At 33.1% G+C, this 16958-nt stretch overlaps 1 protein-coding gene across 4 annotated transcripts in view; it reads left to right on the top strand.

Moving 5' to 3' along the window:
- Positions 1-2253, top strand: part of LOC142331059 (uncharacterized) — a 174113-nt gene extending 171860 nt beyond the window's left edge. For 3 of the 4 annotated variants that reach the window (XM_075376700.1, XM_075376699.1, XM_075376698.1), the window contains exon 13: positions 1896-2253. In XM_075376700.1, coding sequence (XP_075232815.1) covers positions 1896-2115 — 220 coding nt within the window. In that variant the 3' untranslated portion in view covers positions 2116-2253. The remainder of the gene's footprint in view (positions 1-1895) is intronic. The other variant, XM_075376702.1, reaches the window with a different exon arrangement.
- Positions 2254-16958: the final 14705 nt, after the last annotated feature.

Genomic DNA, 16958 nt, shown 5'->3' with positions numbered 1-16958 from the left:
TAGTATGTGGCCTATAAATCTGACTCTTCATTTAACTTTATTTTTCCAAATGCTTCTTTCTTCATCTATTTGTCGCAATACCTCTTCATTTGTTACTTTATCCACCCATCTGCTTTTTAACATTCTCCTATAGCACCACATTTCAAAAGCTTCTAATCTTTTCTTCTCAGATACTCTGATTGTCCAAGTTTCACTTCCATATAAAGCGACACTCCAAACATACACTTTCAAAAATCTTTGCCTGACATTTAAATAAATTTTTGATGTAAACTAATTATATTTCTTACTGAAGGCTCGTTTCGCTTGTGCTATTCGGCATTTTATATCGCTCCTGCTTCGTCCATCTTTAGTAATTCTACTTCCCAAATAACAAAATTCTTCTACCTCCATAATCTTTTCTCCTCCTATTTTCACATTCAGTGGTCCATCTTTGTTATTTCTACTATATTTCATTACTTTTGTTTTGTTCTTGTTTATTTTCACGCGATAGTTCTTGCGTAGGACTTCGTTTATGCCGTTCATTGTTTCTTCTAAATCCTTTTTACTCTCGGCTAGAATTACTATATCAGCAAATCGTAGCATGTTTATCTTTTCACCTTGTACTGTTACTCCGAATCTAAATTGTTCTTTAACATCATTAACTGCTAGTTCCATGTAAATATTAAAAAGTAACGGAGACAGGGAACATCCTTGTCGGACTCCCTTTCTTATTACGGCTTCTTTCTTATGTTCTTCAATTGTTACTGTTGCTGTTTGATTCCTGTACATGTTAGCAATTGTTCTTCTATCTCTGTATTTGAACCCTAATTTTTTTTAAATGCTGAACATTTTATTCAGAAGAATACTGAATGATATGAACTTATTTTTAGATAATTCAAAGATAGTTCAAATAAAAAAATGTATGTAGTATTTTAAGTTACGTATCTAATTGATGATATTTTAAAAATTGAATTTACGGCTCATTTTTCTGTTAATAAAAATAATCAGGCCATTTTTAACTTTATTAATAGTCAAGGCCAGAGTTTTCTCAATCAAACAATTTAATTCCAACGAGGGGATGTCTGTATATAACACCTTTGCATGGATTAACATAAAACTCGATACTTTAGCATCGAAAGTAAGGTAAAAAAATAAATATTGTTTAAGAACAATCTACTCGAAGATGGTCTCCAGTAAACGACCATAACCACCAAAACGGTGCTCAAATCCAAATAACCACCAAAAGAACCACAACAAACAACCACCAAAAAACCACAAAACGGCACTCAAATCCTTTGTAGAAATGATTACCCCGTACATTTTTAATTTCTTGTAAGTTCAAGTAATTTATACCCATGGAGAAATATATTTTTGATCCAAAATTACCTTTTATCAGCTCAAATATATACTGCGACACAATATTTCTTTTTTTTAATTTAACTAAAAAGTTTTCCTTAATAAAATCCTGTAGCTCATCTGCACCAAATATGTGCCTTATCTAATATAACTATAAATACTGGAACCCCGTTCAAAGATTATTCTTGACTTACTACGCTGTATGAGTTTTCACCCCTAAATCCTTTTTTTGTTTTTTTGAAGGGATAACATTTTCATTGATTCTTGGGTGTATAAGGTATTTTTATTTTCTATATTTAAAGTTAAAGATACGAAATCTTTACCGCATAACAAAATTTAGTCTACGAGTAGATGCTTACATTGGATCTTGCAATTCAGTCTGTCTAAAAAAAAAACTTCATTCAAATTCTATAATTAAACTCAGAGGGCAGAATTTGACGTGGACATTTTTACAGAGATATATAAAATCTTTTTAACAATAAAACTTCCAGGAATATTTTTAATTTGAAATTAATTTTTTTACTAATATAATACTACAAATTAAATTGTTTATTTTTAAGGGACGATGAACCAAATACAGAAGAATGCAACGGAGAAGCGATTAAAGAAACAAGTTTCAACACTGTTGATAGCCCTGCCGATGAAGTCGCTGATTCAATTCAATCAACGACGACGAAAATTGAAACAATAGAAACAGCTATGACTGAACCAGAACTGCCACAAGTCAAACCAGAAGAATTATCAGAATCAAATTCCAGTCAACCTGCGATGTCACAATGAAATCACCATTTAAGATTTAAAAAAAAAACTCACTCATTTATATTAACATAAAATAGAGCCATCCTTTGTAATTACTTTCACGAGTTAAATAAATTCATTAATTTATCATCATTAAAATCACCAAAAATCAAACTTTAATATATAAATTTTCCCTGATCATAATTTAGAAACTAGCGTCTTATTAAAAAAAAATTAGTAACGTAAAAGACATATTAGGTTAAAATAAGTTGTATATTACTATAGAAAACAAATCTGAATTCGTAAGTGCAATTATCTGTCCTTCAACTTATTACAGAGTGGGCATATTAAATTTATAAAAACTAAATAAAATCGGGTTTTTATTGAAGAAAAACAAACGAAAAATAGACAGAAAATCGTATTATTTTTTCTGTAACTAATAAAAATTATTCTTCATACAGCAAAACATGAAATTATAACTGGTAACATAATAACAAACCTCAGTTACAGTAACTGTTCGATATTCCCTCCTTCACAATGTACGCAGTACTCTGCCCGACGTAAAATACTTTACGTATCATCTCAGGATCGTTTGTTATAAATTAAATAGCATTTCAATTTTAACGAGTAACTCTTCTTTTCTAGAAATAATTTTTTGCTGGTATACTATTGTTTTCATATAGTTCGAAATGACGTAATCTCGTAAGATTCAGTCAGGCGATCGCGGTAATGGATTGATCTACCATGTCCAATCCCGTTTAAGAAATTAGCATTCAAATGTTTATTAGCTACTAAAGAAAAGTGGGACGTTGCACTATCGTGCTGGAAAATAATTTTCAATCTAATTTGTAAAGGTATATCCTCCGAAAAAGGTGGGACAGGAAATGAACATATACATCTTCCGTAAGGTTTTCATTAAAAAGAAATGATATCAGAATTCTGTGATAAGTAATGCTACACCAAACAATGTGAAATCTATGTTGGAAACCAGTTTCCACAGTACCACGTGGATTGTCTTCACTCCATAAATAACTATTTATATAACTGAAGACTCCGTTTTTTGTAAAAGTGGCCTCATCGGTAAATAAAATTGGATTTCCCTTATCAGTTCTCTAGAAGCCGACGGAAGTTTAAATGCTGGGAGTAATCTGTTGGCCACAAATTTCAAACCTTCTGGAGGCCAAAAGGATAAAGATTTTCTTTCCGTAGGGTGCGCCACACTTTGTTTTTTAACACACCAATACGGCGTGAAATTCGTCTTGTAGGAGGGCTAAGTCAATTATTATCGGCAATTTAGTTATATTTTAATCTATGTTGGTAGTACTGTCGTATTGCGAAGATGACGCATGCGTGGTTTAATTGTTTTATGTCTGTGCAGGTTTGATGCTGCTAGGTTAGTTACATTATCGCTGCCCTGCCGTTAACCGTGGCTGCTCCGCTTTCTGTTTGCACCAAAGAAGAGTGACATTCAGCGATCCGTTTTTTGTGGTCGGAAGGTAAATCAGGGGCCGAAATTCATCGAAGACTTTCGGTACAGTACGGGAACAGTGTGTCGCCGTAACGGAGTGTACGAATGGATTGAAAAATTCAAAAACCGTCGCACAAGTGTTACGCACGACGAAGGACCCGGACGACCGTTTACCGCCACAAATGAGGAAAACATTGAGCGTGCACGCTGCATGGTTTACTTAGACAGACGACTAACTATTGGAGAAGCGGCACATCGTCTGAAAATTAGTCACGGTTCTGTCTACGAAATCGTCCACAACAGACTTGGATTTCATAAAGTCTGTGCAAGATGGGTCCGAAACCAATTAACACAGTCGCATAGAGAAACGCGCTTGGACATCTGCCAAAAACATTTGGATCGCTACGGTAACGAACTCATCTTCTTAGACAGAATCGCAACCGGTGACGAAAAATGGATCCATCATTACGAACCGGAGAGTAAACGACTGAGTACGGAATGGAAACATCCAAATTCGCGTTGGAAAAAAAAGTTCAAGAACCAACCGTCCGCAGGAAAACTGATGCTTACGGTTTTTTTGGGATTCACAAAGCCCGATACTGAAACATTATGAGTAAAAGGGCACGACAATAAACAGTGCGTCTTACAGCGAGATGCTTACTGCCAAGCTGAAGCCTGCAATTCGAAGCAAACGCCGAGGACTGTGTCGAAAGGTGTTGGGTGTTGCACTACAATGCCCTTCCACATACTGCTGCCCGCACTGCTGAAACGCTCCAGAAACTCAACTTTGAAGTACTGCCCCTTCTGACTACCACTTGTTTGGTCCACTCAAAAAGGCATAAGGAGCCGTCGATTTACCTCGGACAAAACAGTGAAAGAAGCGTTGCATTCCTGGCTCGCAGCTCAATCGAAAACCTTCTTTTACGAGGGAATCAGGAAGCTTGTGCAACGGTGGACCAAGTGCGTTGAAATTCAAGGGGACTATGTTGAAAAATTATGTACATGTAAGTTTCCTATTTGTATTGCAATAAAATTTATAACTACTTTGCGGATAATAATCGACTTACCCTCGTACTAGTACCTGGGCTGCGTTGAATATGCTGAATCATACAATGATTTACTTGGCGTTCAACAAAAAACAAACACGTTGGAAACGATCCTTTCGTTCGTAATGTAGATACACCGAAGAATTTTTAAAAATAATTTTTATTAGGTACAGAAAAAATAATACGATTTTTGTTTATTTTTCGTATCTTTGCTTCAATACTAAACCGATTTTTAAAAGTTTTTATTGGCTGTATTTACACTCAGAATTAAATCCTATACAAGTTTTGTTACTAAATCTTCCGCATTTATTAGTTATTTAACAAAGCTATTGTATTACAAACTTAAAAAAAAAAATTCGTTTTTCAATACCAAACTTTGTTTTACGTCGGATATCTTAAAAAATACTGAATTTACAGTTCTGAAACCTATTTTATCCTAGTTTCAGCTCAAATTTCATAACAAATCACCACCATTACTCCCATATTTGGGTCCGGAAAATTACGTTAGAGCTTCTTTTTATTAGAAGAGCTGAAATCCGGGCGAAATCTTCACTAACCATAACTCGAGAACAAAGCGTTTCCAGACTTATGTTTATTTGATTTTATTCTCATTATTTTTTACAGTAGAACATGTCCTGAAAGTTTCTTTGTTTCTTCTGTATTAGAATGATTAAATGGAAAAGGGGTAGGAAAGAGGGAAATGGAGGAAATTGGGAAAGGAAATATGGTGAAAATGAAAATGGAAAAAAGAAAGGGGGTAAAGAAAAAAGAGAAAAGGTAAAAGGGCCATTTTGTTAAAGTTTTATCAAACTTTCAATTGTGTTTATCTAATCGATCTCTCTCTCTCTCTCTCTCTCTCTATATATATATATATATATATATATATATACTCAAATTTAGCAATTTTGAAGCATTGCCAGGTCTGCTTGTTAAAAAAAACTTATCTCAGAAACCTGTAACAAATGAACAGGTGTACCCATTCATTTTAAAACTCAACATTCTAGATTTAGTAATATCAAGAAGATACAAGAATAGGAAGATGATGTAAATAATATTTATATTATTGTACAGTTTTATGGTTATAATTTCAAGTGCATCCATAATAAGTTTGTGTTCCTTAGTTTGGTTTAGCGTTAGGATTGTAAATATAAAAACATTAATAACGATGGATTAGAAAATTAATTAATTTTGTATCGTAGACATGACGGCAAAAATATGCTTAAAATAGCGATTCATATACGTTATTTGTCATTATCCACTCGCTTATTTTTTTAAGGAATTTTTTATTCACCCTGCTATATATAAATATAGCAGGAATGAAATTTAGTAGTTTAGCAGAAATGTACGTGAAACGTTTTGTGCAGACTGATAGGTCATTTCGGGATATTACAATGGTGATACCAGATGGCCTCAGATTAAATGATGAATCACTGGTATTAAAGTGATTTATATTTTTTTTAATATAAAAAAAATGTTTCTGACGTAAAGCTCGTTGTTAACACGTTAAATTCCTGGAATATATCAGGAATTGGTCAATTTCTTATGGTTTCAATTCGTCATATATTTATTAAAGTCCATGTTGATGATCGATATTCAGACCAAATAAACACTCATTTATCGCTTATTATCTTTTTATATACAGAAAAATTTACCAAAATTTCTGTCATTTCCTTTGAATTTTCACGTACATCCTTAACTATGAATTCCTCCCGACATCATATGCTTTACAAATCAGAAAGAAAACGAATCGCTGTCCAAATTTATCAGTCAACAGTAACTCCTATCATTTTAAAATCTCACAGTTCATAGATAAATAACTGCAGGGTACTGTGTTACGGATATACTACAACATTAATTTCAAAAAACCGGTTGAATTCGAGTCGAGAGTCAATTTTGAAAAATTAAAATCAATAATTACGTTTTTACGCTAAAATTTGGGCTAAATTTTTCGGTAATCATAATTAGAGAACGTCTTTGGACGTATCCTTCACAGAACTTTTCGTCTTTAATTTCATCATTAAAACGCTTATTACTAAAGCATTTCTACAAACACCCTAGTCTTTAAAATTTTTAAAATTTATGTTTAAGGGTAAACACATTGCTAGAGATAAATAGCGCTGTACCACTAAGTTATCTTGGTCGCTCTTAATTTATTTTAAGTGCGTATTTATAAAAGCAAAATAATAATAAAACCTCAAATAAAAGAAAAAAATAGTAGAAAATTAAGTAAATAAAAAGAGCAATGAACTTTTAAATCTGACAAGTCAAAGATTGGTAGAAGAGTGGTATATGTGTAGTCTGGTTTTTGGATAGAAGCGTGAAAGAGAGTTTAGTTTGTCTTTGTTGTTGTTTCTCCTACTTGAATTCCCAAGAGAAATATGGGGAAACATTTTTAAAACTGTTCAGACAATACAAGAGCAAGTCCTTGACATCGAGTAGGCTACTTAAAGTAAATTACATCTAGTTTTCCTGACTAGTGTATTTGTAAAAGAATACACCATAGCAGTATCCTTTATTTTCCGTTCCATAAACTTTTAGCGATTTCATTACGTCTCGAAATTTTTATTTGTTATATCATTTCGAACGTCACACGTAAAAATAAATATGTAAAAAATGTAATACCGATATTATATTACATTTGCCGATCTTCGTGGCCGAGTGGTAGCGCCTCGGCCATTCATCCGGAGATCCCGTGTTCGAATCCCTGTCAAGCATGGTATTTTTCATACGTTAAAAAATCCATTTTCATATCCCACGCTCAAGCATCAAGCTTATGTGGCGATATTATCAAGCCAAAAATAATTATAAATAAATAACAGCTGTTTCATGTTGTTAATGAAAGATTAGTACTGTGATGAAACGTTTTGTACCCACAACGGTTGTAGACGAACTGACGTGAATCATTAGTTATTCCCAAAACGTATGCCGAGAAAAATAAGACTATAATGCCAGACTTATTGTAGAAACTGAGAAGTAAAGACGTAATATATTTGCACCGTACCTAATATAATGAAACGTAGGTGATGTAGAGCCCTACAAATGATACATCACTATTTTTACTATAGAAACTAGCTAAATTGTTACTCTTATAGAAAGCAAACTCTGATTGGTTTTTCTCTTCTACGTCAGGTTTTTTAAATAAAATTTCATGATTACGAAAAAGACAGAGACGAATAGAATAAAACAAAAAACTAATGTAACCCTTTTATTTTATTATGATATTTGGTCATCATTACTTTCAGCGATAGTGATATATATCAATGATTATTATTTAATGTAAACAGTAATCATTATTTAATGTCTATAATGTCAATTTAACTTCAAAATCATTGTTAGTTCATACTAACTATTCATCACTTCATAAATAAAAAAAGGGCGTATCTCGAAAACGGTGCGTCCTAGGCCAACTCTAACGCGATTTTGAAGGCTTAACCCATCTTCCTGCGTCCAGCCATTCCAACGATTCAGTCCAACCATTCTCGAGATACGCCCTTTTCTCACAATATTTTTTTTGTATTTGATGATGAAGTAAAATAAAAATATGTTTTTATTATCTAGTAACCATTCAGTTAACAGTTCTTGTTACTTTTAAATTTATAACGATGTTTTGAAAGAAAAAAAACGGGCACCCTTACTTTCAAAAAAAATGTGATAAAGGTTGTAAATTGTTTATTTTTTTTATTGTTGAGATAGCTAATGACGTTATCTTATATGTATTATACATAAGCAACGGTATATCTTATATTAAATAATGATTTCTAAAAAACTGCGTATCTCAAAAACGGTGTGTCCTAGACGACTTTTAACGCAATTTTGAAAGGCGTACTCAAAAGGGTACTTTTAAACTTCCTAGCCGGTAGTTTCACGCGTCTAGGTCCAACCGTTCTCGAGATACTAAAGCGAGCGAAATTCGCATATGTCAATTCACGTCATGTAAATGTATGAAAGGTGTTTTCATGCGATTTCTTAAATTTATAATTTTTCTTACGACCGGCTTATGTATTTTGTGTATAAGTGCAGCGCTTCGGGTTCTTAATACAAGGAATCGGGTATGCATCCGTCTGAGGCTCTCTAACAGTTTAGACCTAATGAATATTCCCGTAGTAGACTCGCTTATAATGGTACCTACCCGCCATAAAAGTCAAGGTTAAGAAGGGTAAGGCAATTTTTCTTGATTATAATAAAGGTCGTCGGGCGTAATTATGGATTCATCACACACATGCGTACCGTTGGCTTCGAAATTTTTATCTATATGTACTTTACCCACCGGGTTGGTCTAGTGGTGAACGCGTCTTGCCAAATAAGCTGATTTGGAAGTCGAGAGTTCCAGCGTTCAAGTCCTAGTAAAGCCAGCTATTTTTACACGGACTTGAATACTAGATCGTGGATACCGATCTAGGTGGTTGGGTTTCAATTAACCACACATCTCAGGTATGGTCGAACTGAGAATGTACAAGACTACACTTCATTCACACTCATACATATCATCCTCATTCATCCTCTGAAGTATTATCTAAACGGTAGTTACCGAAGGCTAAACAGGAAAAAGAAAAGCTATATGTACTTTACTTTTTTTTCTTCATGATGGTAAAACCTTTAGTTCAAGGAACAATTTTAATCTTAACTTATAATTTTTCATTAATATATATTTTTTTAATTGTGGAGAATTATAATTTTTCAGTATGAAAGGAGCGTAGCTACCAATAGAATTTTAATAGTTTATAAAAAAAATTAGAAAATTTTATCAATTTTTATTTTTGTAATTACAAAGGTTAAGCTAAAACAGATTTTGGGTGAGAAAAAAAATGTATATTTATATAGAACAGTATATTTCAGTAGTTATATACAATTAAAATTGTGCGCGCGTGTGTGAGTATGCAAATAAATAAATAATTTAATATATTATTTATTAAGAGGTAATAAGGTTTACTGAAACTGAAAATTATTTCAAAATTATTTAAGACACCCGTTCGCTTCGGTTAATATACAGAGAATATTATTCTTAATAGGGAGGTTGTATATGAACACAGACATTAACACTAACATTTTGTGATTGACAGATGCTATGTTGCCATTTAAACTGATTTTTCTTCTCCCTTGGCACCGCTACCCGCCAAGCTCGGTATCAGATAAAACGCTGCGTTTGTTTTATTCAATACATTTACATAGAATAAATCTTCCAAGCTAACCAGTAAGGAAGATGAAAAAAAAAAATCATTTTTATATATATATATATATATATAATTATGTGTGTGTGTGTGTGTGTGTGTGTGTGTGTGTGTGTGTGTGTGTGTGTGTGCTGCAACTCACAGAGAAATAATACTCGAAAAATTCATGTATTTTACTTTGAAAAGAGTTTCTTCAACGTTTTCCTTTATCGTAATATTAAAAGTTTATCAGAAAACACTGATAAAAAATATCGACTAAGATAAAATAAAACGAGATCAATTTGGTAAGTAGTATTTGGCTTCTTTATTTCATTTCTACGGAGCTCATTTCTTCAACTTACTCGTCGCCACCAACGGTATAAATGAATAAAATTTTCAAAATTATTTAGAAAAACATTTAAAAGTTATAAATACCTCTAGTCACATAAGATAGGAAAGGACATTATATTATCAAACTCCGGATGAGCTCTGCTTTACCCGAAAGTCTGGTGTTTCAACCTTACTTTATCGAAGTTGACATCCATTTTACACCTTTCTAGGCCAGGCATTAGTTCTCACACCACACAGTGTTTGATTTCAAGCTGGGTAAGGTTGTACGGTTGGTGGATTATTGGGAGAGCGGTAGACTGGAACCGGATTACTGCATCAAAGTAAGTTTGGCCGGACCAGAATTATATTACAGGACCTTGAGAGAAACTGTTGCTTTCAGTAAAATCCCGCTAGAAACGGGAAGGATTTACGTCTAGCATGCTGGACTTTGATTATTAACGGAGAATTTCAATCAGTGAAAAGCGTTAAATCTTGGTCAGCGGCTCACTGTATCAACCAAAGTAACACCTGACACTGCAATCCTCAGATACATTACAAGTGAAATGCAGTGATTCAGTCAGCGATAGGCATGTGATTTCGGTACTGCAATGAAGATAGACAGGCAGAATTGGTTTCAGAGATCCATAAAGAGCAAAGTGAAAGTTAGTTTACGGTTAGTTTTCTGTGTTTTCGTGGGAAGGTTACGCATACTGTCCCCGCAACGAAGAGGTATAACGAATAGAATGTGGTACTGTTAATCCAGTCTAATGATATTAAGTTGCTTGCTTTAGACCGATTTGATACATTTTTCATGGGGCAAATAAATACAGTAGATATACACCATATACAATGAATAATGGGAACATACAGGAAAGTAAATAATCCAATTTTATATAATAATTCATTTCAGCTTTGAATTAATAACTTTAAAATGAATTGTTTGTACTTTATAAAACTCATAGAAAACAATAAAAACAGAAATTAACATAGTAATAAAACGCACTCTATATGAAACAAAACGTTTCACTCAAATATTGCAAAATTTAATAAATATTTATTCGCGAGTATTTAAATTCGAAACCTTAGATTAAAAACACGTTTTTATGATAAGAACTATGCAAAAGAAATAACCTTTGAAAAGAGACAAAAATACCTAAAGTAGATAAATTTAAGTACGTCGTGGAGATAACACCAACTGTACTCAAAAATAAAGATTTAAAAGTAGGATTCGTAAAATGCAAACAGCTTATAGACCGACACCAGATGTTTAAAATAACAAATTATTAACCTATAAAGCTAAACTACGACACTATAAAAGAGTAATTGGTCCAGAAGCCATGTATGCAAGCAACCGTTTAGAAAGTTTAATGTAAGATATCTTTTAAAAGAAAAAAACTAAAGGAAGATTTTTGGACATAAAAGAACAGAGGAAGATATAGGCTAAAATATAACAAAGAAATTGAAGATTTCGAAACGGAAATTTGGAAATGAAAAATAAGGTTTTTTGGCCATATTTGTAGTAGGATGAGTGACAATAGACTTACAAAACAATTATTTAACTTTTACAAAGGTAGAAAAACAAAAATAGGTTGGCACCGAGAAGAAAAAAAAATACAAATCCTAATAAAGGCTTTATATACGGACTTGAATCATGGATGTCGGTGTTTTTAGGTGGTTGGGTTTCAATTAGCCACACATCTCAGGAATGGTCGACCCGATACAAGACTATACTTCACATTCATACATGTCATCCTCATTCATCCTCTGAAGTATTACAACCTTACGATGGTTCTGGAGACTAAACAGAAAAAGGGAAGTAAACAAAGACCTAGAAAAACTAAATAAAAATGTGAAAAAGTTAATAATAGAATAGAATTGTTGTTGTTAGGGTAATTATATTTTCTGCTAAGAACACTATTATTTTGAATATTGTTTATCTTTCTTAGCTTCATTTTTTTATTATATGTTGACGCGTTTCGGAACAAATCCATTATCAAAACCTATTGTGTTAACGCGTCAACATATAATAAAAGAATGGAGCTAAGAATGGTTAATAGCACTCAACGTAGAAAATAGAATAGAATTTCGAAAAACAATTGAAGATTTCAAATTACATGAAAAGGAAAAACCAAAGAACAGCTTTAGAAAATTTGCAGAAGAGGTAAAACAAGCACTCTCAGTAGTTGGTTGACATTTCCAAGCTGCGGTTAACATTCCAAAGTTTAACAACGCCCAGCCTGTGCTTGTATGCACAAACACGCAAAAATAGACCTCGAACATTCAAAGTAAGTATTTCTACAATGAAATTACGTGTATTACCCACAATTTTTTTATAATAATTTACAAAGTTTTTGAATTATGTCTGTTTTAAATTGACACGTATACCGTTATTTTTTTTCCTTTAACCAATTTAACAGCTCTGCAGCTGATACTGAAAAATTAACATTTTCGAGTGATATCAAAAAAGCTATTTAATCCTTTTTATCGGATATTCATTTTGCTTATATTGAGCAGCTCCGCATCGATAAAACCAAGCAGTTATACGAGTATTTTGAGTACATTTCCCATAATTTAAAGAATTTTTTTGTGATTTTCAGTTTCTTTTCCACTTTTAAATTCTAGTTTTTCACATTTTTTTAATCATTCACAGTTTTTACTTTTTATCGACCGTACCGTTTCAATTGCGGCCTGATTAACATTCACTAACGAATTCCATTACATTACTAATATAATAAACCGGATAATGCAGTAATTATAGATTAAATCGTTTTTGATATGTAATGATGATGATAAACGTTAATAGTGTATTTATTCTGGATAATAAATTATTTTATCAGCTTAATGTCTTTAGGACTCTATATGTATTACTTTTATCTAATATTAGTAATGTAAAGTGTAACTATCCATTTTATTAAATGAATAATTAATTTTGATGATGTGAAGTCATTTAGAATAAATTACTATTATTTTATATTAATACAGTTGTATTTGAAAATGTAAATTATACATTTTAACGGTAGAATAATAAATTCTGTGTTTGTAATATTCTTTATACGCTTAAACCGGATATAATTTACTGGAATTTATTTTTTTAAATATTCATTAAATAGTTTTTCTTTCCCGTCTAGCCCTATAACAGAACTATAGTTCTAGAAGGGAAAGTATTGTAATCGTCCAATTTGGCATATGCGGTTTTCATCGGCTCTTGATGTTTTGACACCTAAGGAATCCAACAAATCAAAAAACCCGATAAAAATTTTCCGGATGTTACTGCTCGAATGTAAGTGTGTGTGTGCACGGTGTTGGCCTCTGAATTACCTTATATCTCCAGAACTACCGTACCGATTTTGACCAAACTCGTTCAGATTACTTCTATATATGGGGCACTGATACCATTAAATTTTCAACTTAAAAGGACAAGGGGTTAACACTGTGAAGCAAGGTCACCCTCAGTATCTCGAGATTTCGCTTAATAAAGGTCATATTTTTCTTAGGCGCATTTGCTAACGATTAAAAATAACAATATTTGAAAAATCGTACTCCAACCTCAAAAAATTCTGTTATAGTCGTGTGCTATGTTGTGACGTCACAGGTGAGCAATATAATTAAATAAATTAATAATATTTAAAGTGTAAAACGGTAACTCGGTCTACTGGGTTTCGAACTCGATCGCCAGATCGACTCAGTACTTGGTGCGCTAAGCCTGCCGGCTACACCAGCTGCCAACCGTACTAACGAAATTTGTTCTACAGAATGTCCCATATAAAACGCAACCTAACCTTATATTGGCAGGTATTGAAATAATAAAAAGGCATGTGTAAATGTAAGGTAATGGATGGTAATATTTTTTATTATTATCATCCATTACCTTACATTTAGAGTAAATATTGGAAGTGGCCGCCATCTTCTTCAATAGCTTCAAAAAGCTTCAATTCTTTTTACAGCGTTTCTTGCAACTTTTTACAAAGTTTGTGGCTGGATATTTAATACAGCTTGTTCAATATAGACTTTCAATCGTTCAAGTGTTCGTGGTTTGTTGCTGTAGGCTTTATCTTTGAGGTAACCCCGTAGAAAAAAATCCGCCGCAGTCAAATCTGGAGATCTTGGTGGCCACAAGCCTCGACCGATAACACGATTACCAAAGAATTCCTCGACGAAATCACAAGTTGAACCTGCGTAGTGCGATGTCGCATCGTCATGTTGTAGCCGGCAGTGCCTGTCTTCCTCTTCCAAGAGTGCGATGAACTGAAATAAAATATCCTGATATCGTTCTGCATTAATGGTGTACTCGAAAAAGATAGGACCGATTATTTTCTTCCGCGATATCGCGCACCACACGCCCAACTTCTGCGGGTGTAATTGTTTTTTTGATAAACGTGGGGATTTTCAGCACTCCAAATTCTACTGTTTTGACTGTTTACGTAGCCATCCAAATGAAACCGTGCTTCATCTGTGAAAAATAACGAATGGGTAACGTTAATTCCCTCACCCAATAATCGACGGAACCGTTGACAATATTGTAGCCGTTTTTCCTTGTCGGGCTCAAGAAGTCGATGAACCGTTTGAATGCGATAAGGTCGTAATTGTAATCGTTTGGTCGCCCGATGAGCAGTTGATTTAGACAAATTAATTTCAGCAGACAAACGTCTGATCGATTTATTTGTCGAGGCGAGTAATCGGTCTTTGATTTCAGCGACTGTATCTGTATTCAACACTGACGTAGATCTTTTGTGTTCCTTGTTATTAACAGAACAGGTCACTCTAAATTTTGCGACTAACCTTAATACTGATGTTTTGATAGGAGCCGGTTTATCCGGGTATTTATGGCGAAACAAATCTTCCACTGCAACCACTGATTTTGTACTGAAGTACGACTCGACAATGAAAACACGTTCATCTAGCGAAAACACCATCTTGTCTCTAGCGATACACTGAACGTTATGATTGCATTGTTGTTACTATCGGTAGTGTTCTACTGCGTCGCCGCGATGTTCAGATGTTGGACGAGTCCATTTCAGTAGCGAGTAGGGGAGTAAGCTTGACTTTTGAAATTTCATGGATGAGTGATTGAAGGTTTGCGTTTTATATGGGACACCTTGTATGTAAGTTGTAAAATTACATCAGTTTAGTTAGTGCCGACCGTCGCCGCTAGTACCGCCACACCTGCGCGGCACGCACGCATTAGTTAGAATCGCTGAATTAAATAAACGAAAAAACTATTTTAAATTAAATTGTGGGTATTTACGTGTAAGCCGCGCATCAGAATCAACCCGCAGTAGGAATTTCCCGGAACGCGGCTTTACCTGCGTTCCGACAGATTTTTCTACAACTGCGTTAGACAGATTTTCTTCTAGTAATTTAAAAGTGAATTGATTCATTACGTAGAATTTTATTTCTTTTGCGTAAACAATTTAATTTTAATTTACTTTCTACATTTTTAAAATTTGTTTAAATCGCATACATAAATAAACATTAGCATTGATATTTGTAAAAAAAAATTATACATCGGAATGATCAAAGACAACTGATATCCGTATTCGATTAACCTTTCTCATCAATTGATCAATTACTAATAAATAATAAATAATTGTCTGTAGCAATAATAATAATAATACGATAATGCGTAAATACTCGTAATTAAATAGTTTATATGCATAACAAAAAATTGTTTTGCAGAATCGGTTCTCTTTATTTTGTTGCACTTTTATTTCATTGCCTGATAATTTCATTCAGATAAGAGCGGAATATGATTTAAAAGTACATCCAGTAGTCTTTAACACATTTTTTATAAATGTGTTTATAGATTCCACAAATCTTTTATTTATAAATCAAACTTAATTAATTATAATAAATCTATCATCTTTTATTATTACATTTTAATATTTTATCGTTTAACACGTTTGGAAATTACGAACCAGTCTATAGTTCCTATTTTACAGCGTTAGCAACAAAACAATTTAAATCAGTGTAATATTTTGAGAAATCTCAATTAGTGTTTAAAGTAATTCCCGATTTGATGCCGACAATTGATAGAGTGAAGAGAAGGAAAATGTTTTCTCCGATATTTTCGGGTCAGTAGTAAAATTTTAATTATATATTTTAAAATTTCTGTTATATTTCATTTTTAATAAGTTTTACGGTAATTATTTATAATATGAACTCCTCAGATTTGGGTGAAATTTTGAACATACCTTATTTAGGATCTAAATTATTAGTTACAGTTGACATTTTTAGTAGAAAACGCCTTTCACCCGAGTTACGTCCTTTATAAGTTAAACAGTACCCCACAAAAAATGTCATAATTCAACACTGCACAAATGTAAAATAGAATATATTTCGGACTAAATAATTTGGTTAATGTTATTCGATTAAAGAATGAGATTAGCTTCACTTAAATCTAAATTAAGTTAGGTTAAGTTCAATATCCATTATTTATGCGGTAAATAACAAGTTTTAAGTGAAATTTTAAGTCTACTTAAGTTTAATTAGGTTTAGTTAAAGGTTAAGGTTTGGTTGGGCTAGGTAAACGGTTCCAACCCACCGAGTTGGTCTAGTGGTGAACGCGTCTTTGCAAATCATCTGATTTCGAAATCGAGAGTTCCAACGTTCAAATCCTAGTAAAGACAGTTACTTTTATACGGATTTGAATACTAGATCGTGGATACCGGTGTTGTTTGGTGATTGGGTCTCAATTAACCACACATCTCAGGAATGATCGACCTGAGACTGTACAAAACTACACTTCATTTACACTCATACATATCATCCTGTGAAGTAGTACCTGAACGGTGATTCCCGGAGGCTAAACAGGAAAAAAAAGATAAACAATTCCGTGTACTGAAATTCGTACGGTATCAACATAACCCTTTTTTCTTTTCTTTTTTTTTAACCTCC

The sequence above is a fragment of the Lycorma delicatula genome, chromosome 10 (genome assembly GCF_047948215.1).
Source record: "Lycorma delicatula isolate Av1 chromosome 10, ASM4794821v1, whole genome shotgun sequence".
Taxonomy (NCBI): Eukaryota; Metazoa; Arthropoda; class Insecta; order Hemiptera; family Fulgoridae; genus Lycorma; species Lycorma delicatula.
Note: the sequence above shows the minus strand (reverse complement) of the source record. Positions and strands in the feature narration are given on the sequence as shown.